The sequence below is a fragment of the Spermophilus citellus genome, assembly GCF_964194105.1.
Source record: "Spermophilus citellus genome assembly, chromosome: 3".
Lineage (NCBI taxonomy): Eukaryota > Metazoa > Chordata > Mammalia > Rodentia > Sciuridae > Spermophilus > Spermophilus citellus.
This window is the reverse complement of record NC_138184.1, coordinates 16,434,171-16,459,932: the sequence shown is the minus strand read 5'-3', so window position 1 is coordinate 16,459,932 and position 25,762 is coordinate 16,434,171. Positions and strand designations below refer to the sequence as shown.

Genomic DNA, 25,762 nt, shown 5'->3' with positions numbered 1-25,762 from the left:
GTAGGCTAAGCTTCTAAAAACAGGAGAAACTCCCAAAAATCTGCCGATGGACTCAGATGTCGCTCAGTTGGTAGAGTGCTTGCCATGCATGCACAGGGCCCTGGGTTCAATCCCCAGCGCCATTAAAAAAAAAAAAAAAAAAAAAAAGCCTATGAGCCAGGCACGGTGGCACACACCTGTAATCCCCAGCATCTTGAAGGCTGAGGCAGGAAGATTGCAAGTTCAAGGCCAGCCTCAGCAATGATAAGATACTAAGCCACTCAGTGAGACCCTGTCTCTAAATAAAATATAAAACAGGGCTGGGGATGTGGCTCAGTGGTCGAGTGCCCCTGAGTTCAATCCCTGGTATCAAAAAATAATAAAAAAAAAAAAAAAGAATCTGCCTGATTGGGAGTAGGGTATACAGCTCAGTGGCCGAGCACTTGCCTACCATGCTTGAGGCCCTGGGTTCCATCCCTAACACACACACACACGCACACACACACAAAAAAAAAAAAAAAATCATGGTGCCTATGATTTTGTAATTTGCATTTTCCATTTAAGACTGTGTAGTGATTATTACCTCAACAGCCCTTAAAATAACTTTATGACTTGTTTTTGAAGATCCTGGATTGTCACGTGGACCCTTTTTTTCTGCTGAGATAGGGTCTTGCTCTGTTGCCTACGTTGTTACTCTTAACAATTCATAAGGTTGAATTTCTGGGTTGCCTTCAAGATACTGTTTTTTGTTTTTGTTTTTTGTACTAGGGGTTGAACTCAGTGTTACCCGACCACTGATCCACACCCCCAGCCCTATTTAGAGACAGGGTCCCACTGCATTGCTTAGTGCCTCGCTGTTGCTGAGGCTGGCTTTGAACTCATGATCCTCCTGCCTCAGCCTCCTGAGCCTCTGGGATGACAGACGTGCGCCACCGCGCCTGGCCCAAGATACTGTCAAACAGGGCCTGGGCTGGCAGAGCAATCGCGTAGCCAGTGTTGGGTCTTGGTTTTGCCCCGAGCCTGGGGGCGGGAGCCATCCTGGACTCTATTTCTTCTCAGCCTTGGGTTGTCTTCACTTTTCCTTCTTCTAAGCAACAGTGAGGGATGACCTCACGGCGTCCTATACTCATATCTGAATTCCTGCTATTTCCTAGTATGTTCCTTCCTGTGGACTCTTTTTTTTTTTTTTTTGAGGAATTCGGTGTTTTTTGCTTTTAACATTTCTTCTTGTGTTGGTTTTGAGGACAGAGCCAGCCAAGAGCAGTGTTGCTACACGGTGCATGTGATGAAGAGCTGAAGGCAGCTGCCTCTTACAGGCTGGCTTCTGAGATTGTACCTTCTTCTCCTGCTCCTCTTCCAACTCTATGACCCTCCAAGGTAAGGAGATGGCTGGGCAAGGGCTTTGGCTGATCCAGCCAGAGGAACAACATACTTTTCTGCTAAACAAATATGTCCTGCTGCAGCTTGTGTGGGAGGACTATCTGATAGGGTCCTGACTCTATGTGAGGTGATCATCACTATACGGTCTTAAATGGAAATGCAAATTACAAACCCAGAGGCACCAGGATTATTATTAGTAATATTTTTTGGTGTTAGGGATGGAACCCAGAGCTTCGAGCATGGTAGGCAAGTGCTCGGCCACGGAGCCGTATACCCTGCTCCCAATCAGGCAGATTCCTTTTTTTTTTTTTTTTGAGATGGGATCTCACAGAGTTACTCACAGGTTCCAAGTTACTTCTGAAAGCCACAGTCATCCTCTCAGTTTGCCTTCTGCTCCTCCTCCCACCTGCAGCTGGTCCAGCCACCCACCAGCCACGCACTCATCCATCTCATTCATCCCTTTACCCATCCACTCACCTGCCCATCTACCTAATCATCCATCCACCCACCCATCCACCCGTCCATCCATCCATCTATCCATCCGTTCATTCTTCTGTCTATCTACACGTCTGTCCATGCATCTAAGCATCCAACCATCATCCATCTATCCATCTGTCTTTCCGTTCATCCTCCATCCAACCATCCATCCACCCATCTATCCACCTATCCATCCACCCATCTACCTGTCCATCTGTCCATCCACCCATCCATCCATTCATCCATCCATCCATCTGTCCATCTTTCTGTCTATCCATCCATCCACCCATCTGTCCATCTTTCTGTCTATCCATCCATCCACCCATCTGTCTATCCATCCATCCATCCATCCGTCCACCCATCCATCTATCATCCATCCATCCATCTGTTCATCTTTCTGTCCATCCATCCATTCAGCCATCTGTCCATGCATCTATCCATCTATCCATCTATCCATCCATCTATCCATCCATCTGTTCATCTGTCTGTCCATCCATCCATGCATCCTCTGTTCATTTTTCTGTCCATCCATCCACCCATTCATCCACCCATCTGTCCATCTTTCGGTCCATCCATCCATCTGTTCATCCATCCATCCATCTGTCCATCTGTCCATCCATCATCCGTCCGTCCATCCATCATCCATCCGTCCATCCATCCACCCACCCATTCACCTGCTCATCTACGCATGCATTAATCTGTCCATCCACACATGTAGCCACTTCCACCCCTCAACCATCCATCTACCCACCCACCCCTGCTTCCCCCTGTCTGTCCATCGACCTGTCCCCCCACAGGCCCATCTGACCTGCTCAGGAACCAAGATGATGCAGCCGGCCGCACAGCTCCAGTTCATGAACCAGTTGTCACCGAGTGGGCAGTGCATTCCCCCGCCCCAGCCCGTCCACTGCCTCCTGGACAAAGTGGGGAGAGCGTCTGCGCAGCAGTATGAGGCCCACAAGTCCAAGGAGCAGCTTCCGCAACAGCCGGCTCAGAGCAAGACGGAGCCTCGCCGCATCCCACGCCTCCGGGCGGTGGTGGAGAGCCAGGCCTTCAAGAACATCCTGGTGGACGAGATGGACATGATGCTGTCCCGGGCAGCCACCCTCATCCAAGCCAACTGGAGGGGCTACCGGCTCCGGCAGAAGCTCATCTCCCAGATGTTGGCGGCCAAGGCCATCCAGGAGGCCTGGCGGCGCTTCAACACGAGGCGCCTTCTCCGCTCGAGCAAGGTCACGGTGAAGAGGGTGAGCAAGGAGGAAGGAGACATCCCTTACCACCCGCCCCAGCAGGTGCGCTTCCAGCCCCCGGAAGACAAGCCCCTTCAGGTGCAGCCCGTCATGATGAGCAAGGAGACCCAGTTCCCATCCTCTGACAGCCTCGTCACCTGCATCCCCCAGCTGGGTCTGCTGCAGCACCCCGCGGCCCAGGGCATGGCTGGGCCCGGAGTGCAGGCTCCCCACGGCCCCGGAGCCCACGGGGTGGCCTTCCTGCCGCACCAGACCATCGCCATGAGACTTCCGAGTCCGGTGAGTCTAGATCCCAAATGCCAGCCGTGCCTGCTGACGAAGACCGTCAGGAGCTCCTGCCTCATCAGGCACCTGGAGGGGGACACGGTGAAGACCAAGCACGTAACCACCAGAGCCACCAGAGCAGGGGCCCCAGAGCCACCCCCCTCCGGCAGGTATGGCCAGACAGTTCCTGGAACATTCAAGGCCCAGATCCAGGCCCATGTAGAAGCCGATATCCACAAGACCCCACCCCAGGCCTTCCCAGCGTCCACCCTGAGCAAGACCCCACCCAAGACGAGTCCACTGGTTTCCATAACCAGGACCCAGGCCCAGGTGTCCCCCATTTCCACAGTGACCAAGACGCCACCTCAGACAGGTCCAGGACCCATAATGACAGTCATGAAGACCCTGGCCCAGACAGGCCCGTCGCCCACAGTGACCAGGACCCAAGCTCAGATGCGACAGACACCTTCACTCACCAACGCTCCACTGCAGTCGCGGTTAGCGGCCACCATGGCCAAGATCTCCCCCCAGGTATGCCTGTTGGCTTCGGTGATGAGGCCCCCGGGCCCGGCTCGCCCAGGGGCCACCACAGCCAGGCCCCCGCCACAGACGTGCCCAGTGTCTGCAATGACGAAGCTCTCACCCCAGATACGCCTGGTGACCGCCCCGACCAAAAACCAGATGCCAACTTGCCAAGCCGCCCCTGTGACCAAGACTCCGTCCCAGGTTTGCCCAGGTGCCTCCATAATGAAGCCTCCGCCCCAGACGCGCCTGGCGGCCATGATAACTAAGACCCCAGCCCAGATCCGCTCAGTGGCAGCTGTCCTCAGGACCCTGTGCCTGGTCCCTCCCGTAGTCGGAAATCTCAGAACGCCACCCCAAACAGCGGCAGGATCCCCCGGAATTCCCAGCACGTGCTCCACCGTGCACCTGAACGCACAAAAGGGCAAGGTCATGGTGAACGTGAGGCAGACAGCCGGCGTCAAGGACTCATCCCACTCGTACCTGGCTGAGGGGAAGGTCCGGAGTGTCCCCCAGCCACACCTCGAAGCTGGGGCTCCCAAGCCTATGGCCAGGGGTCCCTTGGAACCTGAGAAGGTCAGGACCTGCCTCCAGAGGCAGGTGAAAAAAGAAACAGTGTCAAAGACCAACATGACAATGGGAATGACCCAGCCTTTGCCTTGGACAAAGGTTGCTGAGGACAAGAACAAGTCCCCGCCACAGGCACAGCAGAGGATAGAGCTCATCAAGGTGCAGTCCAAGGTGTACGTACCTGTAGAAGCAGCTGTGGCCCTGCCCCGGGCCCAGATGACCGCCCCTCTGACCAAGACCTTGGGCCAGGCGCGTCCGTCTCCTAGGCAGGCCAAGGCCCTGCCCCAGGAGCAGCTGACCACACCCCTGACCAAGACCGTGACCCAGTTACATCCAGCCACGGAGCAGGCCAAGGCCCTGTCCCCACAAGCACATCTGGCCACGTGTCCACCAACAGCCATGCCCCAGCCACATCTGGCCACGTGCCTGACGAAGACCACATCCCAGGTGCATCTGACTTCTGAGCAGACCAAGGTCCTGTCCCAGGGACATCTGTCCACAACCCTGGCCAAAACCCTGCCCCAGCCCCCGCTGGCCGCACCTCTGATGACGGCGTCCCCACTGCACTCGCCCGCCAAGCAGCCCAAGGCTGGGCCCCCAGCACACCTGGCCCCGCAATCACCCAAGACCCTCTCCCAGGTGTACCCACCCTCCAGGCTGACCAAGACCCCGTCGCTGGCTCACCTCGTCACGTGTCTGACCAAGGCCCAGTCCCAGGTGCATCTGAGCTCGGGGGCAGTGAAGATCCAGTCCCAAGCGCAGCTGCCCGTTGGGCTGACCAAGACACAGTCCCAGGCCCAGCTGGTCTCCCAGACCAAGTCCTTCTACACAGCTCGCCAGTCCACAGACCTCAACAACAAGACGCAGTCCCAGCCCCTCCTGACCGGGCCCAGGGCGTCTGTCCCCTCCTGCCAGCACCTGGGGGCGATGAGCTTCCTGTCCCGACCCAAGTCCGAGGACAGACCTGCCCAGCTCCAGTCCCAAGGCCACGTACAGAGCAAGACCACGCACGGCCCCTGCCCAGTGGCCTCAGAGGCCCAGGGCATGCTGGTACCTCTGATGACCTCCACCGGACACCCCACGTGCAACATTGAGCCCTGGGGTGACAGCAGAACGGCGCGGGCCCAGCCGCCGGTTGCCAGCCAGGCGGTGCCCTGTCAGGAGGCAGCGGCTTCCCAGATCGCCTCCCTGTGCGCCGAGCTGGCCGCTGTGCTGGGCTCCCAGGAGGACATCCGGGCCCTGCTGGCCAAAGCCCTCTCCCAGGGAGAAGTGCGGGCAGCTCTGAACCAAGCCCTGTCCAAGGATGTCCTGGGCACCACTGTGACCAAGGCGATGCCGCAGGGCATGCTGGGCATGGCCCTGGTGAAGGCGTTGTCCTGGGGTGAACTGGGCATCACCCTCTCCCGGGCGCTGTCTCGGGGCGAACTGCGCTCAGAACTCACCAAGGTCATGCAGGGCAAGTTGGCCGAAGTGCTCAGCAAGGCCCTGACCGACGAGGAGCGGGCGGCCCTCGGTCAAGCCCTGTGTCAGGGGGAGCTAGGTGCTGTCCTCAGCCAGTCTCTGTCCCAGGCAGCCCTGAGGACTGGAGCCATCCTCCCCAAGGCCTCCTCGAAAGCTGTGGGCAGTGGGATGACTCTGCTGCCCGCCTCGGTGGAGGTGGACTGCCGGGGGAACGCGTCGGCCGCGTGGGGATCCGCCGTGGGCCCCGGGAGACCGCAGCCCAGCAAGGTCAGGGTCTCCCAGGTTGGAGGCTGGGAGGACTTCACCATGGGCCAGCACGCCGGGCTCCTGGAGGAGATGGGGGACGGTGCCACGTTGGAGGGGTCACCCTGCTCGACACTGTTCCCTGTGGGTGTGTCCCTAACGGGTAGGATGGTCCCCAGCATCTACCAGTATCCCATGGTCATGGGCCTAGACCTCATACAGCCCTGGGGGAGGGGGCCCGCGGGGGTCTCGTATCTGAGCCCCAGCATCAAAAAGAGAAGCAGGTGGCTGACCCCAGGGGCCAGCCCCGCCGCGGCGGGTGTGGAGGGCCCCCACTTGCCTAAGGCGCCCCGCGCTCAGCCACCCCCCAGCCTGTGGCAGTCCTTCATTGTCAACGGCATAGGCCCCAGCACAAGCCAGCCATCCGTGACATGTGACAGTACCCCGAGCTCCCACAAGCCACAAGTGGTCAGCAGGGTGGCCTCTCATTCGTGGGCGCTGTCAGGGAAGGGCAGCGGGGCCTTTGGTAGACCTCCGGGCAGCGTGGGAGGCAGGAGGGTGGTCCATTCCCAGCCGTCTTTCCCCGTCTGTCAGGATGCCGCTTGCTGGTGTCAGTTTTCGGGGGTCAGCAGGGTGTCCCCCAAACACTCCCGTCACCGCTCAGTGATCAGAGGTCAGAATCATCTATGCAAGGCCCCTGAGGAGGCTCTGAGGAGGAGGCCTCAGCCTCCATGTCACAAGCCGGCCCTCCATGGTCCCAAGCAGGTAGTCACCAACATGACCTCAAGTTCCATGAGGACCACCATGGTGAGCAAGGTGCAGGCACCCAAGTGCCCGGCAGGTGGCAGTTTGTACTCAGGTCCCCCAGCCATCATGTTGGGACGTGGCCTTCCCTGGACACCCACCCCTAGACCGAGGGGGGCTCTAACAAGGAATCCTCCCCGTCCCCGGGAGCATGTGGCTAGTCACCAAATGTCCCTTCTCAATGAGTTGGTGTCCAGTTTGCCCCAGCACCCAGACAACGTCCTGACTAGAAACTTCACTCGGGGCTCCGCGGTCCCCAGGCAGAATAACAGCGAGTCCCAGAGCTCTCTGCAGAGCTGCAGCTCCCCCAGCTTTTCCACCCTGTCCGTGGCCAGCCTGACCGCTGTGGACCTGGTGGACAAGGCCCAGGCCGGCCCCGCAGACCAGGCCCCCCGGCCCGAGTCCCTCCCCGCACAGGACGACAAGGGGAGATGCCAGAGGCTCGTGGATCCAGAAAAATCCGAAAGAGTGAGCCCCGGGCAGAAGATCCCAAACCTCTACCGGCGCCCCCCTACTGTCCCCCCGCTCACCCCAGTCCTGAGCCGTGGCCCAGTGTCCAGCCACACGGGCTTGAGTGTCCACTGGGACTCAGAGGAACAGAAGAAGAATAGGTCCTCCCCGGGCCAGAGCTCCCTGGACCTGGTGGAGAGAGTCTCTCAGGAGACTTTCCGACCAGGGCTGAGGAGGAGTCTGTCTCTGGGCACTGTGGTCCCTGTGGAGCACCAGCAGCCATCTCTGGCCACCAAGCTGGCTCTTAACCAGTCTCAGTCTCTATCAGCCAGTCGGGGAGCCCCAAACCTAGCCAAGTCAATCCTTTGCCAGCTGCCAGTGGGCGGCAGGTTGACCCGAAGCCTGTCCCAGCCTACGGTGTGCATTCAGGTGCCCTCAAGCAGAGCCCAGCCACTGGCCACCATTAGACCAGCCTCAAGCCCACCCCAGCCAAGAGTGGGTGGCAGGGTATTCCTAGTAATCCCCAGCACGTCCTCGAGCAGCGAGGTGGCTTCTGGAGGTGTATGTACCCCTGGGACTGGCAGGGAGACCCCTAGTAAAGCCCCCCCACCTATGGCCAGTGAGATAGTCCCAAGGTCCTGCCACTTATCTGAGGCCAGTAGGGTCTCCACAAGCCTGGTCCCTATAGCTAGGACTGATGGGGTGGTTCCCACACAGAGCCACCCATCTGAGATCAGTGGGGTGACCTCTGGCCCAGCTCAGCCACCTTTGGCCAGTGGGGTGTCCCCAAACCTGGCTCAACCTTCTGTGGCCATTGGAGTTTCCTTAAACTTTGCCCAGCCACCTGTAGACAGTGGGGTGTCCCCCAGCCTAGCCAAGCCATCTATGGCCACTGGACTGCCCCCCGGCTTAGTCCAGTCATCTGTGGCCAGTGGGGCACCCCCAAACCTGGCTCAGCCGTCTCTGTGCACTGAAACGTCCCCCAGTCTAGCCCAGCCATCCAAGGCCAGTCAAGTATCCCCAAGATTTGTCCAGCCTTCTGTGGACAACGGGTTGTCCCCAAGCCCAACTCAGCTACCTGTGGTCAGCGGGGTGTTCTCACGTTTTGTTAAAACTTCTCTGACCAGTGGGGTCTCCCCCAGCCCAACCCAGCCATCTTTGGCCACTGGGGTGTCCCCTTGCCCAGCTCTCCCATCTACGGCCAGTGGGACAGCCCCAAACCTTGCCCAACAATCTATGACTGTTCAGGTGTCCCCAAACCTTCCCCATAAGTCTATGGCCAGTGGGATGACCCCAAGCCCAGCCCAGCCTTCTATAGCCATTGGGATGGCACAGCTTCTTGAACAACCTTCCGTGGCCCATGGGATGTCCTCAAACCTTGGCCAGCCTTCTATGGCCAGTGGGATGTCCCCACATCCTGCCCAACCATCTTTGACCAGTGGAGTGTCCCAAAGCCTAGCTCAACCTTGCATGGCCACTGGGCTGTCCCCAACCTTTGCCCAGCCTTCTATGGCCCATGGGGTGTCCACAAGACCACCCCAAAGATCTACAGCCCAAGGAATGGTTCTGAGAATGTCCCAACCTCCTATGGCCATTGGGATGTCCCTAAGCTTGGCTGATCCTTCTGTTTCCCATGGGGTATCCCCAAGTATTGGCCAGCCTACCATGGTCAGTGGGATGTCCCCAAGCCCACCTCACCTATCTCTGACCAGTGGGATGGCTCCGAGTCTAGATCAACCTGTGGCCAGTGGAGTGTCCCCAAGCCCACCCCAACGATGTACAGCCCATGGAGTGTCTCCAAGAGCGCCCCAGCCTTCTATGGCCAGTGGGCTGTCCCCCACCTTTGTCCAGCCTTCTATGTCCAGTAGGGAGCCACCCACCCTTGAGCAGCCTTCTATGACCAGTGGGCTGTCCCCAAGCCTACCTCACCAACCTATGACCAGTGCACTGTCCCCAAGCCTACCTCACCAACCTATGGTCAGTGGGATGTCTCAAAGCCTAGCTCAACCTTCTGTGGCCAGCGGGGTGTCCCCAAGACCATCCTACCAATCCACAGCCTATGCAGTAGCTCCGAGCCTGGCCCAGCCTTTTATAGAGAGTGGGGTGTCCCCAAGTCTGGCGCAACTGTGTATGGCTATTGGGATGTCCCCAAGCTTGGTCCATCCTTCTATGACAAATGGGGTGTCCCCCAGCCTAGCTCACCCACTGATGGCTGGTGGCTTATCTCCCATTCTGTCCCACCGACCTATGGCTACTCATGTGGCTCCCAGCCCGGCCCATCTATCTATGGCCAGTGGGGTACCCCCAAGCTTTATCCACCCCTCCGTGGCCAGTGGGATGCACCCCTACCTGGCTCAGCCACCGGTGGCCAGTGAGGTGTCCCCGATCTTTGCTCAACCTTTTATTGCCCACACGGCTCCCCCAAGCTTTGCCCAGCACCCTATGCCCTGGGGAGTACCCCAAGGCCTGGCCCAACCCGCTGTGGCCAGTGAGGTGGCCCCAAGCCTAGCCCATCCAGTGTTGGCCAGTGGAGGGTATCCCATTCTGTCCCACCAACCGATGGCCCCCAGCCTTATCCAAACACCTCCATCCAGTCCACCTGTCTCTAGGCAAACCTGGGCCAACCACCCCTTTCTGGCTCCCAGGGCATCCCCTCTTCTAGCCCAGGCCTCCATGGCTCATCTGGGGCCCCTGAGCCTGTCCCAGCCCTGCGTGGCCACTGGATTGGCCTGTGGTCTCTCCCAGCCATCCGTGATCTATGGGGTGGGCCGGGGTCTCTGTGAGCCAACCCCAGGGCCCCGGGTGGATCCGACCCTGCAGGCCTCACGAGTGAGTGCAGGTGCCCCCGGCCTGTGCCCTCCGTCCATCTTTGTCTCCCTCGGCTCGGGCAGGTCCTACTCCTGCATGCCTGGGAGGCTGGGCCTGGGTCTGCACCAGCCTCCTCTGGACGTCGAGGTGGGCACGTGTGAAGACCCCGCCATGGCAGATAGGGTGGTCTCAAACCTCCAGGATGCTCAGTTCAGCAAGGTGTCCCTTGGGCTCCACCAGCCATCCAGTGGGTGGGGGAGGCACCCAACGGCGGTCTCCATGTCCGCTCCCAACCTCTACCACACGGATCTGACCAAGGAGGCAACCCAAGGGCCCAATATGTTCCATTCGACTTGGCTCAAGGGCATGTCTGCCTGCTCCTCTGAGGGGCCCGCAGCCGCTGGTCTGCTGCTCAGTCTGTCCCAGGGGGCTATCCCCGCGGGCCTGTCCGGGAGCATGTTCCAGAAGAACATGGTGCCTTCAATGGGCCCGAGCCAATGTCAGGTGACGGATGGCCTGGTTCCCATGGTGTCCCAGGTCTTGGAGAGAGGGGTCTCTCTGACTCATGGAGAAACTTCCATGGCCTTGGGGATGGACCCCAGCCGTCCCCGTGGCACACTGCCCGGCAGACTGGGTACGAGCCAGGACCCGCTCTCCCTGTTTCATCTGGGCCTCAGAACCTCTCAGGCCACCATCCCACTGCCAGTGCCATTAGACCACCAGCTGCCCGCCGTGCCCACAGTTGTCCCATCTAGTTACCCGTATGCACGTATTGTCCCTGAGGATTCTGTAATGGGGACAGCCAGCGGTCGCCTTGCCTCAAGTTCTGCAGGCCGTCGGCTGACCCCAACCATGGTCCCCAACGCTGTGGCTGATTTTATGGCTTGTAGTCTTTCCCGAGGGTCTGTGATCCGGGGTATGGGTCAGAGCCTTCCCCGGGGGGCCATGGTCACTGGCATGGCCCAGAGTCATCTTCTAGACCCCACGGCCAGTGGCATGGCCCACAGTCTGCCCCCAGGGACTGGAGCCGGTAGGGTGGCCCCTCATCAATTGGCGACATCAGGGGCTAAAGAGAAGAGGCTGGGCCTGGCCATGGGGCCCTTGGCTAGGTTCACTGCTCCGAGCCTGTCCCCGGGTTCGGTGGCCCACAGGGTAGGCCCAAGTGTCCCTCTTGGTTCTGTGAAAACCGGGGTCCAGAGTCCTCCCCAGGGGTCCATGCTCATCGGACTCACCCCCCGGCCCTACCACGGAGCTGGGGAGGGCCCTGCGGCCCTGCTCCAGGCCGCCCAGGCCACCCATGCCGCTGGCCTGGCCCAGGTTCACCCTCAGGCCTCAGGAGCCCAGGGCACAACCAGGGGTCAGCACCGAGTGCCCACAGTTCTGTCAAGAGCCTCAACCTTTATTCAGGACCCTAGGATACTGACACTGGGGACCACAGAGGACCCAACCAAATTGAAACCAAGAGAGTTAGGTGAGGCTCTAGCCCAGGAATCAGGATCCGACAGAGAGTCCAACAAATCCAAGGTCCTGGAGGCGACCCCCTGGATGTACCAGAGCCCCATGGACAATGACGCTGAGACTCCTCGAGGGCCCCCACGGGCAGAGGAGACACTTCCCAAAGGCCAGATGTCACTGCTGGGCGAGAGGGCTCCCGGCCAAGCCAGCGGCATGGCTCCCATCCCTTTCCGGGCCAGGCACTCGATGACCAGTAGCTTCTCCACAAGTCTCCAACCCGACTCGGCCAGCCCCAGGGGGCCCCCCAGCACCTACCTCATCACCACCAGCAGGGCCCGTAGTCTGCAGTTGGGGACTGCAGTGGACAGGGCCATGCCACAGCCCCTGACTCCAGTGGTCTCTGACGACTTCTCAGCTCTGCAGCCCGAGTCCATGACTCACATGAGACCTCCAAGCCAGGGCTCACTGACTTCTGATATAGTCTTGATGTCACCCCATCTGGCCAGTCCCGTGGCCTCCAGTTTATATGCAGGGTCTGTGGCCAGGACGGAGAGCTCAGGTGTGCTCCAGAGGTCAGGGACCGGCAACGTGGCCCCACACGTGCAGCCCTATCAATCCTTGGTTAAAAAAGCCGTGCCCGGTCACTCCCAGATGGCACCTGTCCCCAGTACACTCCAGAAACCAGTGTCCGGGAACCTGACCCAGACCAGCCTCAAGTCTCTCCGCCCTAAAAAATACTACCGACTCATTCATGGTAAACTTATTCCCGAGTTGCTAGAAGGTTCTATGACCACGGTGGTGCCCTCCAATCAGGTGCAGCGGCAGGAAACCCAGTCCCCCCTGGGCAGCCGCAGACACTCCCCTTGTGAACTGTGGGTGGGCAGGACACCCACTGTCCAACCCAGTGATACAGCCTATGACCCCAGTGTCACTAGACTGTCCCCCGGGGTTCGGAGGGTGTCTCTGGGCTATACAACTTCACCCAGTGGCCTCTGGAGGCCCCTCCTTGAACAGGGCTCCCATGAGTCCGTGCATCTTGTCACTAGACAGCACAAGCCATTTCCGACCCCCTCTGTCCACCAGGGCCAGATCTCCCGTCATGCCGTGGGTCCTGTAGCTGGCCTTCACAAGCCATCCCTGGTCCCCACTGTACTCCAGGGCCCCGTGGATGCTGGCTTGGCCAGTGGTGTTCCCAGCGTAGCCGTCAGGCCCATGGACCACGCTGTGGCCCCCCAGAGCATGTGGGAGACGGCCAGGGGCTCCGGGCCGTGGGACACCTTGGGCAGCGTGGCGGCGGTGAGCCCCAGACAGCCGGGGGAGCTGATGGTGTCCGTGCAGACCATGGAGAAGATCCTCGTCCGGGCCGCGGTGGTGATCCAGGCGTTCGCGCGTGGCTATCTGGTCCGCAGTACCATCCGGGTGTGGCATCAGTGCGCCACAGTCATCCAAGCGAGTTGGCGTGGCTTCCGCGTGCGACGGAACCTGGCCCGGCTGTACCGAGCCACCACCATCATCCAGGCCGCCTGGCGAGGCTACTGCACCCGCAGGGACTGTGCCCAGCAGATGCTGCTCCCGGCCGTGTGGGTGGAGCTGGGCAGCAAGGTCCGGGCCGCCCCCAACCCCCGCTGTTTCCGGGGCAGCGAGGCCAGGCTGGGCTCCGACCACCGCTGCTTCCAGTCCTGCCAGCCTCACATCTGCAGCCTCTGCCAGTCGCTGAGCCCCGGGCTGGGCAACCCGCCCAGCGTGGTGATGCTCGTGGGCTCCAGTCCCCGCACGTGTCACATGTGCGGCCACACCCTGCCCACGCGGGTGGTGCACGGCATGGGCCGCAGCATCTCCAGCCAGGGGGGCCTGCTGTGGGCCTGCAGCTCCCCGAAGGCCTCCCAGGGCTTCTGCAGGTCACCCGGCCAGAACAGAGCGGCCATGGCCATCCAGTCGGCCTGGAGGGGCTTCAAGACCCGCCGCCAGCTCCGGCAGCAGCAGTCGGCAGCCAAGATGGTTCAGTCCAACTGGAGAGGCCACTACACCCGGAGCTGCCTCACCACGGACATGCTCCTGGGGTCGGGAGCCCCGCGGGACTGCTCAAGGGATCCCTCGCGACACAGCACCCACAGCACCCGGTCTGCGCGCTGGCCCGGCGTCTAGGACCCTGGCTGCGTGCCAGCAGAGGGACATATGGGAAGGACCGTGTGGCTCTCTGGGTCTGATGAATAAAGTCCTCCACAGCCTGGGTCCCGGGTCACGTGTTCTGGGTTAATGGGGCGTCTTGGGAATTGGGGGAGGGGATCAGGAACAGCCCAGGGGGAGGGGGCCCCAAGGCTTCCAGCCACGTGGGTCTGTCCTGAAGGTCACGGTCTGCCAGGACGGCCTCTCAAGTGCCATCCTATCCTTCCATGGCTAGCAGGGTGGCCGTTGGCCGGTCACTTCCAGATGAAAGCTGCCCCCTGCATACTTCAGAAACCCGAATCTGGGGACCGAATCTGGGGACCCGGCCCAGAGCAGCCACCTTGAATACCTCGGCCTCGGGGCACCTGGGGCTGGAAGTACTGGCAGGTTCCAGGTCATCCCGATTGGGAGGGTGCCAGGCCCACCCACAGTGGGGGACAGTGACATTCCCAGCCTCTTGGGGCCTAGGATGGAGCTGCAGAAAAGGGAAGGGGCAGGGGTGCTCTGTGTGGGCAGCCTGGACAGAGAAGAGTCACGCAGGGTGGAGGGAGCCCCAGAGGGAACGTTAGAGGGGTGGGGGCTGCGGGGGGAAGGGGAGCAGAGCGCCAGGGGTGCTGGGGGTTGGAGGGCTTCAGGGTGACGGTCCAGGCCGGTTCCGGGAGGACTGGGGAGGGAATGGCACCCTGGAGGAGCGGGCGCCACCCCTGAGCCCCGTCTGTGCCTGGTCTCTGCGCAGTACCAGCTGCCACCAGCAGGGGCGCGCTTGCGGTGGAAAGCGCACCGTGCCGCGCACCTGGCGGCGCACCTGGCCACACACCTGGCAGAGCCTGCTGTGGCCCTCCCCGCTCAGAAATGGCGAGCTCCCAACTGCTGCCGCTTCTGCTCCTGGCTCTGGCGCTGCTACGGAAGCCGCCAGGGAATTCCTCTACTCTTGCCTTTACAGGTGAGGGCAGGTAAGAGGGAGGCTGAGCTTCCAGAAGGCTGGTGGGGGGTGGGGACAGGGCCCACTGTCTGGTCTCTGAGCCCCCCAGGGATACCTGCCCTTTCCCCAGAAACACGAGAGAACACCTCCAGCACCTCTGTGTGACAAGCCCCAGGGACACCAGACAACCAGTTGGAAGCTCTGTCTCTCACCCGTTTCTTTGAGCCCCGTCCCAAAGGGCGATTGGCGAGGACACCAGGGCCATGGGAAGGGCCTGGTATCAGGGGTTCACTTCCTGGTCATTCAGCCTCCACAGCTCCCAGGAGTTCTTCTTAGTGTCTGACTTAATTCCCTCCTGCTGCCCTGTGAGACAGCTTCCCAGCTTCCCCGGTGGGGAGAAGCATTCGGTGCATCCCCTCCCCCAGTCATCCTTCCACCCTGCCATGGCTCCCTCTGGCCAGCCTTCAGCCCCAAACTACAATGCCAGAGCAAAGGTCACCTGGGTTGGGGTGTTTACTGCAGGCCGGGTTTGTTCATCCCAGTTTCAATAGCTCAGGAAGCTGAGGCTCCGTCCCAGACGCAGATTAGACCCCGCTGACTTGGCGCACACCGGCCTCCCGTCCTGGCACACCATCTAGACGCAGCCCTACGGTCTCTTCTGGCCAACTTTCCTGTAGCTCCTGAGCACTTCGTCTGTGCTGAGTGCTCAGTAGGGCCTGCACCTTCCTCCTCTTCCTCTTCCTCGCCCCCTGCTTTTCCTCAGTTTACTTTAAAAACTCGGTTTATTTAGAGTCCTGGCAAGTCTTGGGGTTCATAGGGCCCCTGACTCATCTTCACTTAAGTAGAAACCTCTCATAGTCCAGATTCCTTCTCAAATGATGGTGGGAGGCAGCCTGGGGAAGCTGACTTATTCCTGGACTCTATGAAGGTCCTTATACGATGAGCTGTAATTCCTTACATTTAAAATGAAGGTGAAGTTGGGGTGTTACTCCAAGCCTCCTCTAGACTCACTTGTGTTCCCCTGGGGCCTGGGAGGCCGAGGGGGAAGGGGGCTGCAGATCCACCTCCCCCAGCCCCAGGGCCAGGGCTAAGTGTTATTTCCGCATTTCTGCTGCGTTTGGTGACTCAGGGAGAAAGCAGAGATCTGCCCAAGTCAGAGTGAGGTGGGGTGTGGCCAGAGGCCACCGGGAATGAACCTGCAAGCACCTGAGGTGCCCAGCCACCTCGAGCTGGGCAGGAAGCCACCGTGGGAGATATCTGCCCCTCGGCTCCATGCCAGGACAGGAGGGGAACCTGGGTGTGGCTGGAGCCAGGGAGGGCTTTTCAGAAGCATGAACCCACCGAGGGTTCCCAGGGCCCAGGTCTCTATGTCTCCCCATTAAAGCCCCGAATGTAGGGCTGGGGTGAGGCTCAGTGGCAGAGCAATTGCCTGGCACGCGTGAGGCCCAGGTTCCATCCCCAGCGCTGCAAAGGACAAACAGGAGACAAAAGCAAGACCTCTTGGGTTTAGGCCAGCCTGTGGCGCACGCAGCCTTGCAATACCCGCAGCTTGGGAGGCTGAGGCAGGAGGATCGTGAGTTCAAAGCCAGCCTCAGCAACTAAGTGAGACCCTGTCCCTAAATAAAATACAAAATAGGGCCGGGGATGTGACTTGGTAGTCGAATGCCTCTGAGTTCAATTCCTGGTACCAAAAAAAAGCCCTCGGGGTTTAGCCCTGGAGACCCTCCAGATCCCTGAAGCGCAGAGGCGGCTCTGCTGTGGGACGGAAAGTCATTGTACACCATTATTCCAGTCCTGGGTGAGCTGAGGCAGAGACTTTCTATAATCTCCGTTTTACAGTAAAGGAAACCGAGTTCCAGAAAGTCATCCTGTCCCTGCTACTGGGGCTTGAACACAGGCTGGCCTCAAACTTGCAATCCTCCTGCCTCAAAGTCCCACAAAGTTTCAAGGTGTTGTTCCGCCTAGGTGACAGCCACTCCTCCACCTGGGGGCTTCTAGAGCTCTGAGGCAAGAGGCAGTGACTGGGAAAGCCCCCCCCCCACACACATCTGGAATTGAACTTGAATCCTGAGAAAGCCCCCCGACCTGGGCTTGAACTTGAATCCTGGGGGGGGGGAGCTTGACCTCTCCAGGGAGCCTGCTTCTCTCTGAACTCTCCTGTGGGGTCCTGGGAGGAGCTGAGCGGGCTCCCTCTCTCTCCTCTCTCTCTTTTGGGAGCCGGGGGTGGAACCCAGGGCCTTGCACATGCTTAGTACCTGTCCTGCCACGGAGTCCCTGCCCCAGTGCCAGCACCCCTTTGATCCTAATCACAGGCTCCCAAACCCTGTCTTCTTTATTCTCAGGTGTTGCTTTTACATTGATCTCGGAAAACAGAGTTACTTCTACCAGCTCCACGCCCAGTTTAGAGTTCACCCCCACCAGCTCCCTAAGCCAGACAGGGCCAAGCCCCACCAGCCACACGAGCCCCTCAAATTCAGAGTCCACCCCCACCAGCTCCCTAAGCCAGACAGGGCCAAGCCCCACCAGCCACATGAGCCCTAGCTCCTCAAATCCAGAGACAGCTCCCGCGTCTGCACCACCAGGGACAGTCACGCACCCCAGCGCTGGCTCCCCCAGTTTAGAGTTCACCTATTCCACTCAACCCAGTTCCACACACTTGAACTCCCACTGGATTTCCACTCCCCCCAGCCCTGGCCAGGGTAAGTAGGAAGAAATTGGGGCTCCTGGCGGCATGGGGTGGTGGGAGGGGGTAAGAGCTAACTGGGGTACCTGGATGCAGTTCTGGGGTTGACCACAAGGGGGAGGCACAGACCCAGGAGATTGCGGGGAAGGGCCCCCTCCCCCACCCCATGGACCAAGGTGGTTCTAGGGGAGAGTCTGTGCCCATTAATGAAGGGTCCAGTATACGGGGACCTGGGGACCCACCGCTCTGCGCAGGAGAGACCGCAATACCCATGTGCAAAAGGGACAGGTGATCAATTCTGTATTTGATTGTAAAATAATGAACTAGGGGCTGGGGCGTGGCCCAGCGGTAGAGCACGTGCCCACCTCGCACCAGGCCCTGGGTTCAAACCCAGTGCCACCAAAAACAACAGCTCAGGGCCCTGGTGGGTGTCCCCGACGGGGGAGGGTGGGGCTCAGGGCTGACCCCGGCCTCTTCCCCAGGTGACCCTGGCGTCCCCACGTCACACAGAAACCCAGGCGTGGTGGTGGCCGTGTGCGTGTTGGTCTCTGTCCTTCTCATCGGGTCTGTGGTGATGGCCGTGAGGTCCTGTCACCGAGAAGCATCCAGGTTCCATAAGCTGGATGAAGAGTCCATGGTGAGTTGGGGGCTCCGCCTGGCCAGGGGCAGTGGCTTTCCCACACAGGCGAGCCCTGCCGCCCAGCCTGATGACCACTGTGTGTTCCGTCTCCAGGGAAGTGAGAGCCAAAGGTCATCCTTTGCCCGCCGCACACCAGAGTGACTGTCCTGGGGCCGAGAGAGACCGGGGCTCAGGTGGGGCTGGGGCAGCTGAAGAAACAAACCCCCTCCTGTGCTGCGCGGCGGCCAGGATCTGCAGCCACAGCTGCTTGGGAGGCTGAGGCAGGAGGATCGCTTGAGCCCAGGAGTTTGAGGCCAGCTTGAGCCACAGAGTGAGACCCCCATCTAAAAAATAAACAAAGTCCCTATGGTTCATCGGAGGCTTCCTGAGTCATAGATTCATGTGACCCACATTACGGGGGGTGCTAAGGTGTGCCATAGCCTGTGCTGGGGGCGTGTCTGTCATAGGCAGAGGGAGAGGCGGACAAGAACCCGGAGATGGCTGGGCACAATGGCTCGGGAGGCTGAGCAGGAGGATCGCAAGTTGGAGGCCAGTTTTAGCAATTTCATGAGGCCCTAAGCAACTCAGCCAGACCCTGTCTCTAAATAAAATACAAAAAAAGGCTGGGGATGTGGCTCCGTGGTTAAGCAGCCCTGGGTTCAGTCCCAGGTACCAACCCACCAACCAACCAACAAATAAATAAATAAGTAAAAGAACCCGAGGGCCTCAGTGATCACCAGACGGCACTGAGGGTCAGAGGGTCACAGGTTGGGGCTGATGCTGCCCCCCACCCAGGGTCTGGTGTATCCAGGTTTGCAGGAAGGGTGGGGAGCTCTGTCTGAGAAGGTGATGTCCAAGCAGAGACCTGAAGGTGGGAAGGAGCCACCTGGGAGAAAGCCAGAAAGGATGTCCTAGAAAGAAGACTCAGCCTATGCAAAGGCCCTGTGGTAGGAAAACTTGGAAGTGTTTGATAAACATCCAGGAGGTGAGCAGGGTCACAGTGGGTGAGAGAAGTTGTGGGGGTCACTGGGCTGTGGGAGGGAGGATGGGTTTTACCCCAAAGGTGGGAGTCCATGAGGGCGTTTTCAGCCTGCAAACATCAGAATGCAGTTGATCAACACCTGGGAAAGATGATCAGCTCCGGGGACAGGCTGGGGCAGAGGCGGGTGGGGGAAACTTCCCAGGAGGCAGAACGGCCTGAGCAAAGGTCAGGGGGCAGGAAAGTGCCCGAGACACCCAGAGAGCAAGAAGTCCAGGCTCCCTGCCCCCCTCCTTCCCTGAGTCACCTCAGTCCTGCTTCTCAGGGCCCAAGGTGAGGTCCCCTTTGCTCCCTCCCATGATACAGGGGAACACCGGGTCCACAGAGGGGCGAGCCTCTGGCTGGGGACCTTTCTGCTGCCCGCACCACTTCCAGGACCCCCTGGCCTCTCCAGCCCCAGGGGGACACTGAGGTCTTGGCCACGTGCTTTGGGCTGGGACATGTCCCCACACTGTCTCCCTGATGACCTGGCTGTGCCGTGGACCCTCCAGAGGCCGAGGTCAAGTTCAGGGGCACATGGAGGGCAGAGGCCCCTGGAGCCGGTCACGCTCCGATGCTGTTGGGGGGAGGAGCCGGCGGGCAGCGGGGGAGGGGTGGGTGAATCATTAACCTGGAAGTGGGGGCGGGTGACACCCTCCCGACAGCCTCAGAGCCCCCACCCCAGCCAGACCCCGTCAGGGGCCCCGGTTCTGGCTGTGGCTGGTCTCAGCGAGAGCTGCTGATCGGCCTGGTGTGGCCGGCCAGAGTGGACAGGTTTCTGGGGACCCCAGGGAACCCCAGTGGCATCTCCGATTTCCTGAGGCCACACCTCCTGGGCTCTGGCTGGTAAGATTCCGGTCCTGCCCTGGGGGGCACCTCTCCCCGCCTCCTCTCCCACTCCCTTCCCTGGGTCTCTCTGAGTCTCTCCCTGTCACCCATCTCTCCTTGTCACCTGCAAACACACAACCTGCTGAACAGGACCCTGCTCACCCCCTGCCTTCCCTCCTCCCCTCCTCCTCTCCCGCTCCTCCTCTGCCCTCTGCCCTCCCCCTGGGTCACGCACCTGTCGCTCTGGGCTGTTGGCAGCCAGGTGCTCAGACAGTTGAGGGACTGTGGGGTGTGGGGACCCTTCTTGGGCAGGCCCCGTCCTCCCCTCCCAGCCCCCTGGGAAGTCACAGGTCTCCATTGGTGGCAGGGAAGAGCACAGGCCTGTTGGGGCCGCACAGAGCAAGAGCCTCTGCGTCTGCGGGGGTCCCAGTGGTGGGCGGGGCCTCCCGAGTCCCCCAAAACCCCTGAGCTGCGCCAGGAGCTGGAGGTGTCCCTACGGGGCCTGGAGGGGGGAGACCCCTTCAGCGCCTGCCAGGCTGCTGGGGAGGAGCATGTGGGGGCTGTGTCCCTGGACAGAGTCCCCACACTGGTGACACGGTGTGACTCCAGCTACCTTGATTGTCCAGGGCGCCCAGGGGCAGCGGTAGGGGGCCGAGTGCAGGCGGAGCCGCAGCATGAGGCGCAGCAGGACGTCCCTGTCCTTCCTGATGACCGAGGTGAGCCGTGGGGCGGGCCGTGGCTGGGGCCTGCAGCCCAGGTCGTGGGGAGGAGCTGAGGCCAGAGAGGCCTCGGGGAGCCCGGGGCCACCCAGGAGCTCGACTGCCTCGGGAACAGGGACCCCAGGCTGGGGGCAGGGCCGTGTCCACGCAGGGAAAGGCAGGCTGCTCTGCCGCCCGCAGGCAGGGGCGAGGCCACACCTGCGTGGCAGGACCAGTGACCATTCTGGGAACGGAGGCGGGAGAGAAGACCAGCAGGCAGGTGGCCGCGGGGGCAGGAGGACAGGAGGCTGCTGGCCTCTCCGGGTGTCAAGAATAGGCTGGGTCCATGTGGAACGAGGGACTCATGGACATGCCGACCCAGGGTCCCCCCCAGCCGTCTGCAGAAAGCAGAGGGAACAGGGGAGAAAGAGGGGACCCCAGTTACAGATTAGGAGATCGAGGCAGAGAGAATCCACCCTCCCTCACTGTGAGAGGCCAAGCAGGGTGTGACCCCACACTGAGCTCCTGGGTCCAAGCTGGGACCCTCAGTGCCTACCCCTGGGACTGGTCTCATCTCCCCTCCCAGGATGTCCTCTCTAAAGTGGGAGCTTCCTAGTGCTCCCCAAACACCCGGTTCCTGGCACGGAGTGTTCCACCCGCAGAGCACCGGTGGTGTGCCGGGCCTGGGCTGGCCATGGGCTTGCTCGGGGCCCATGGTGGGGGAGATGGATGTTAAACCAGGAAAGGGGATAAATATGGGGGTGGGTGAGCGTGCATCAGGCCCCCTGGCTGGGCAAGAAGGGCTTCTTGGAGGAGGTGATATGTGAGCTGAAGAATAGATGTAAACCAGCAGCCACCAGGGAGAGGTGGGAGAAAGAGATCCCTGGCAGAGGGCCCAGCACGTGCAAAGGCCCTGAGACAGGCTTAAGGAGATTGAAGGGGCTGGTGCAGCTGAAGCAGCGTGACCTAGGGATGTGGTGAGGATGAGAGCTGGCAGTGGGAGGGTCCCTGAACACCCTAAGTCTTGGGGGCTGAGGGGTGTGCATTTTGTTCTAGGGGTGGCTTAGGGACAGATAAAGGTAACCCCAGCTACTCAGAAGGCAAGGCAGGAGGATCACCAGTTTGAGGCCAGCCCGGTAACTTAGTGAGACCCTGTCTCAAAAATAAAAAGGCCTGGGATATAGCTCAGTGGTAGGTGCCCCTGGTTCAACCCCCAGTAACCACACACAAAAGAGAGAGAGAGAGAGAGAGAGAGAGAGAGAGAGAGAGAGAGAGAGAGAGAGAGAGAAAAGAAACCTCCTCCTGACCCGTTAACAGACGCAGTTGATTTCTTCCCGGGGACCTGCTTGTCTGCCTCCCCCAGCACGAGCCAGATTTAATAATAACCCCAGACTCAAGCACCCAGCTGCTGCTACAGGCTCCCCCTACAAGTTACATGACCCCCAAACTAAATTGGAGCAACCCCGGGGCTCAGTGTCTCCCTCCTCCACCACCCTAACCCCGCCAGGGAAAGATGCCCCCACCCAGCGGCCTGTGGCCACTGGGAAATGACCTTGTCAATCATAATCCCCATCAGCCACCCTTGAACCCCCCTCCTGGGCACCCTAGGGCCATGGTCTGTCTCTCTCAGCCTCCGACACATGCCCCGGGGCTGGGGAGCAGCGCTTCACCAGAGCACCTGGCTTCCAGCCCCAGCTCTGAAAAACCCCCAAATCCATGCATGAGCCTTACTTTGGTCCACGCACCCCGCAGACACTGTCCCAGCCTTTGCCCAACCCTGACGGTCCCCGCCCTCGAAGCAGGTTACATCTCCCGAGAGCTCACTGTCTCAGAATCCAACACCAGCTCCTTGCCCACCGAGGCCTGATTGGCCAGATCCTGCCCGTGGCCACCTCCTACCTTCGAAGCAGCCTCCTCTCTGTTCCGGAACCACCAACTTGCTCTGCGCAGGGCCTTTGCACATGCTGTTCCTTCTGCCAGGCCTGCTGCTCCCCTAGCTCTTTCCTGGCCGGTTCCTTCTCTTCCAGGTCTTAGCTCAAAGGGACGTCCTCAGAAATGTCCCTAACAGCTGGGCACAGAGGCACAGGCCCGTAATCCCAGCCACTCGGGAGCCTGAGGCCAGAGGATCACGGATTCAAAGTCAGCCAGGGCAACTCAGCAAGACCCTGTCTCGAAATCAAAAATAAAAAGAGCGGGGGATGTGGCTCATGGTCCAGTGCCTCTGGGGTCAACCTGGGACAAAGTCTCCAACAGCCCGTGGGAACATATCACCTGCCAGTCTCCCCAGGCCCTTCCACAACTTTTCCTCTCTCTAGAACGACCCGAGCTCTCTTTTCAGTTGTTGAATAACTGAGCAAATGTGGGGGGGGCTCTCCCACCTGGATTGTCCCCCCAAGTAGAAAATGGTCAGGTGCCGTCTTAGCTGGCCTCTGCTCTGGGGGACTCTGTCCCCACGCACCCGCCTCTGCTTGTCCTGACACACCCTCCTGACCGCCAGGGGAGGCCTCGGCTGAGGAGTTGGATTCCGGGTGAGGATTCAGGCTCCTGGGAGAGGGTGGGGACACTTATGCTCAAGTGAGGAGGACTGTCGAGTGTCCTGGGTCCTAGAAGGACAGGATCTTGCAAAGAGTTAAGTGACCCTCAGCCCCAAGCTATGGGACCCCCAAATGCCATAGGTCATTTCCTGTCTGAGTTTTAGCGTCTGCACCAGGACGTCGCAGTAAGAGGACCCACAGGTGTGGGCCAGGCGCACAGCGGCCAGTCTCCCCAGGCCCTTCCACAACTTTTCCTCTCTCTAGAACGACCCGAGCTCTCTTTTCAGTTGTTGAATAACTGAGCAAATGTGGGGGGGGGCTCTCCCACCTGGATTGTCCCCCCAAGTAGAAAATGGTCAGGTGCCGTCTTAGCTGGCCTCCTCCTCCCGCCTTCGCTGGCTCCAGCCTGGGACCTCCAAGCACGGTGGGACCTCAGTTTCCCCCTCTGAATGTTCAGTCTGAGGGTGGAGATGGATGCATTGTGGGACTCAGGAGCAGGGCAGTGACAGGTTGGGCCACCGGTCAAATTGTCTCCTCCGGTCCCCACCACAACCCATCTTAAGGCCACGAATTCCAGTTTTATGCACCACCCTGCGGTCAGCACCGTGGACAGATCCCCATGTTGCCTGCGGAGGGTGACCCGGTCACTACCAGCCACCCTAAGGGATCCTTCCTCCAGGCGCGGTGGCACACACCTGTCATCCCAGCAGCTCAGGAGGCTGAGGCAGGAGGATCGCAAGTTCAAAGCCAGACTCAGAGAAACGAGGTGCTAAGCAACTCAGGGAGACCCTGTCTCTAAGTAAAATATCTTAATACGGCCGGGGGTGGTCCGTGGTTAAGGCCCTCTGGGTTCAATTTCTGGTACAGAAACAGACAAACAAAAAAACAAAAACTGATTCTTCCTTCCTCCTGGGCTCAAGTGACCCTCCTGCCTCAGCCTCCTGAGTAGCTGGAACTACAGGCCTGGCTGGGCCACCGCGCCCCACTTGTTAGTTTTCATTTCCGTTTTATAGATGGGGACATTGAGGCCAGCCTGAGACCATGTGGCGTGGACTGAACACAGGCCCATCATGCCGGGGGGCTCACCCCCCAACTTGTCCCTTCAACCTGATTCTGTGAGCTTTCACAATGTGGCCCACACTCCCCCAGCTGCTCACACATGTTTCTTAAACTCTCCAACTCAGTCCTTTGAGAAATGAGGCGCTGAAGCTCAGAACCCAGAATCGCCCCAGTTCACCAGCACAAGCTTGAGCTGCTTCATCGCTGAGCCCCAGTAGCCTCATTTTTAAGAGGAATTTTTTTTTTTTAAATCCTGGGGATTGAACCCAGGGCTTTTAACCACGGAGCCACATCCCCAGCCTTTTTTATTTTTTTATTTTGAGACAAGGTCTCACTTAGAGCCTCAAAAATGCTGAGGCTGGCTTTGAACTTGCAATCCTCGCGCCTCAGCCTCCCAAGCCACTGGGACTACAAGCGTGTGCCACTGAGCCCGGCTTATTTCTGCAAATCTTAGTGGGGGTCAGGAACTATTGCATTCCCTCAAGGCTGGGCTGGGGGTGCCGCTCCGTGGTAGAGTTCTTGCTTAGCACATGCAAACCCCTGTGTTCCCTCCCTAGCACCCCAAAACAAACAAGCATCCCCTCAATTGAGATCCACATCCCCTATTCCACAGATGCAGAAACTGAGGCTCAGAGAGACAAATTCACTCAGGATAGAAGTAGAACTGAAATAGGGTTCTCTGGACCAGTTCAGGTACCAGGGTGAGGGCACTGCAGAGCCCCTCTGTCCCCTGTCCAGGAACTTGCTCATATATTGCTGGTGTCTGTCTCCCCAGCGGGTCCGGGAGTCAGCAGACTTTGGCTTGGCCCCCATGAGCCCCTGTGGAGTCATCCGGAGACGTTTCTCAGGGACGCCATTGCTGCCACCACTGTCAAGCCGTCTCGGGTCCCCCGGAGAGGTCGAGTCCAGTGCCTGCGTGGTGTTCACCATTGACGCTCAAGGGGTGGACAAAATCCATGGCCTGTCCCCAGGCAGGTGAGAAGGAAGAGGGGGGCCAAGAGGGTCCATCCCAGGAAAGGGAGAGCACATAGTGGGATTTTTCTTTACCGTATTCAAAAAGCAGTTACAAAGTAAGCACCTACTCTGTGCCAGGCTCCATACTGGGCACACAGAGGCTCTCACAGGCTGGTGCGAGAACAGAGTCCTACTCGGTGTAGACAGTGCAGGATGATCTCTGCTCAGATCCACGGAGGCTTCTGACCCGGCGCATTGGGAGGACGCGTCGGTAGAAGCAGCATCTGAGCTTAGCCTGAAGCATAAAAGAGGTCAACCAGGGAAGAGTGAGCCAAGCCAGGGAACAGAATGTGCAAAGCCTCAGACTCAAGAAAATCAGGTGGTGAGAAGCTGAAAACAGACCAACATAGTGGGAGAGTGGGCAGGGAGCTCAGAGAGGGGGCCGAGGATGGCCACTCAGGACCTCACAGGGCACACGGGGAGCCACGGGTGTCCTGTAGGACAGGGAAGTGGTCATAATGTAACTTTTTTAATTCTCTGTGGCTGCCATGGGAGAGAACTGACTGTCAAGGCTGGGGGGGGGGGGAAGCAGGAAGCAGGAAGAGACCCAGGAGGAGG

At 59.7% G+C, this 25,762-nt stretch overlaps 2 protein-coding genes across 2 annotated transcripts; both read left to right on the top strand.

The window, feature by feature from the left end:
- Nucleotides 1-1,225: 1,225 nt before the first annotated feature.
- Nucleotides 1,226-13,837, top strand: IQCN (IQ motif containing N). Its single transcript, XM_081287261.1, is given in 4 exon segments — nt 1,226-1,356; nt 2,634-2,743; nt 2,745-7,829; nt 10,338-13,837. Coding segments are annotated over 4 exon segments (8,679 nt in total). The 5' UTR covers nt 1,226-1,343; the 3' UTR covers nt 13,809-13,837.
- An 844-nt stretch (nt 13,838-14,681) lies between these two features.
- Nucleotides 14,682-18,215, top strand: CIST1 (colon, intestine and stomach enriched 1; the record flags this gene model as incomplete). The annotated part of the gene is made up of 4 exons (XM_081288191.1): nt 14,682-14,772; nt 17,094-17,450; nt 17,917-18,071; nt 18,168-18,215. 4 exons carry the CDS (start codon nt 14,682-14,684, stop codon nt 18,213-18,215), a joined length of 651 nt encoding a protein of 216 aa, XP_081144317.1.
- Nucleotides 18,216-25,762: the final 7,547 nt, after the last annotated feature.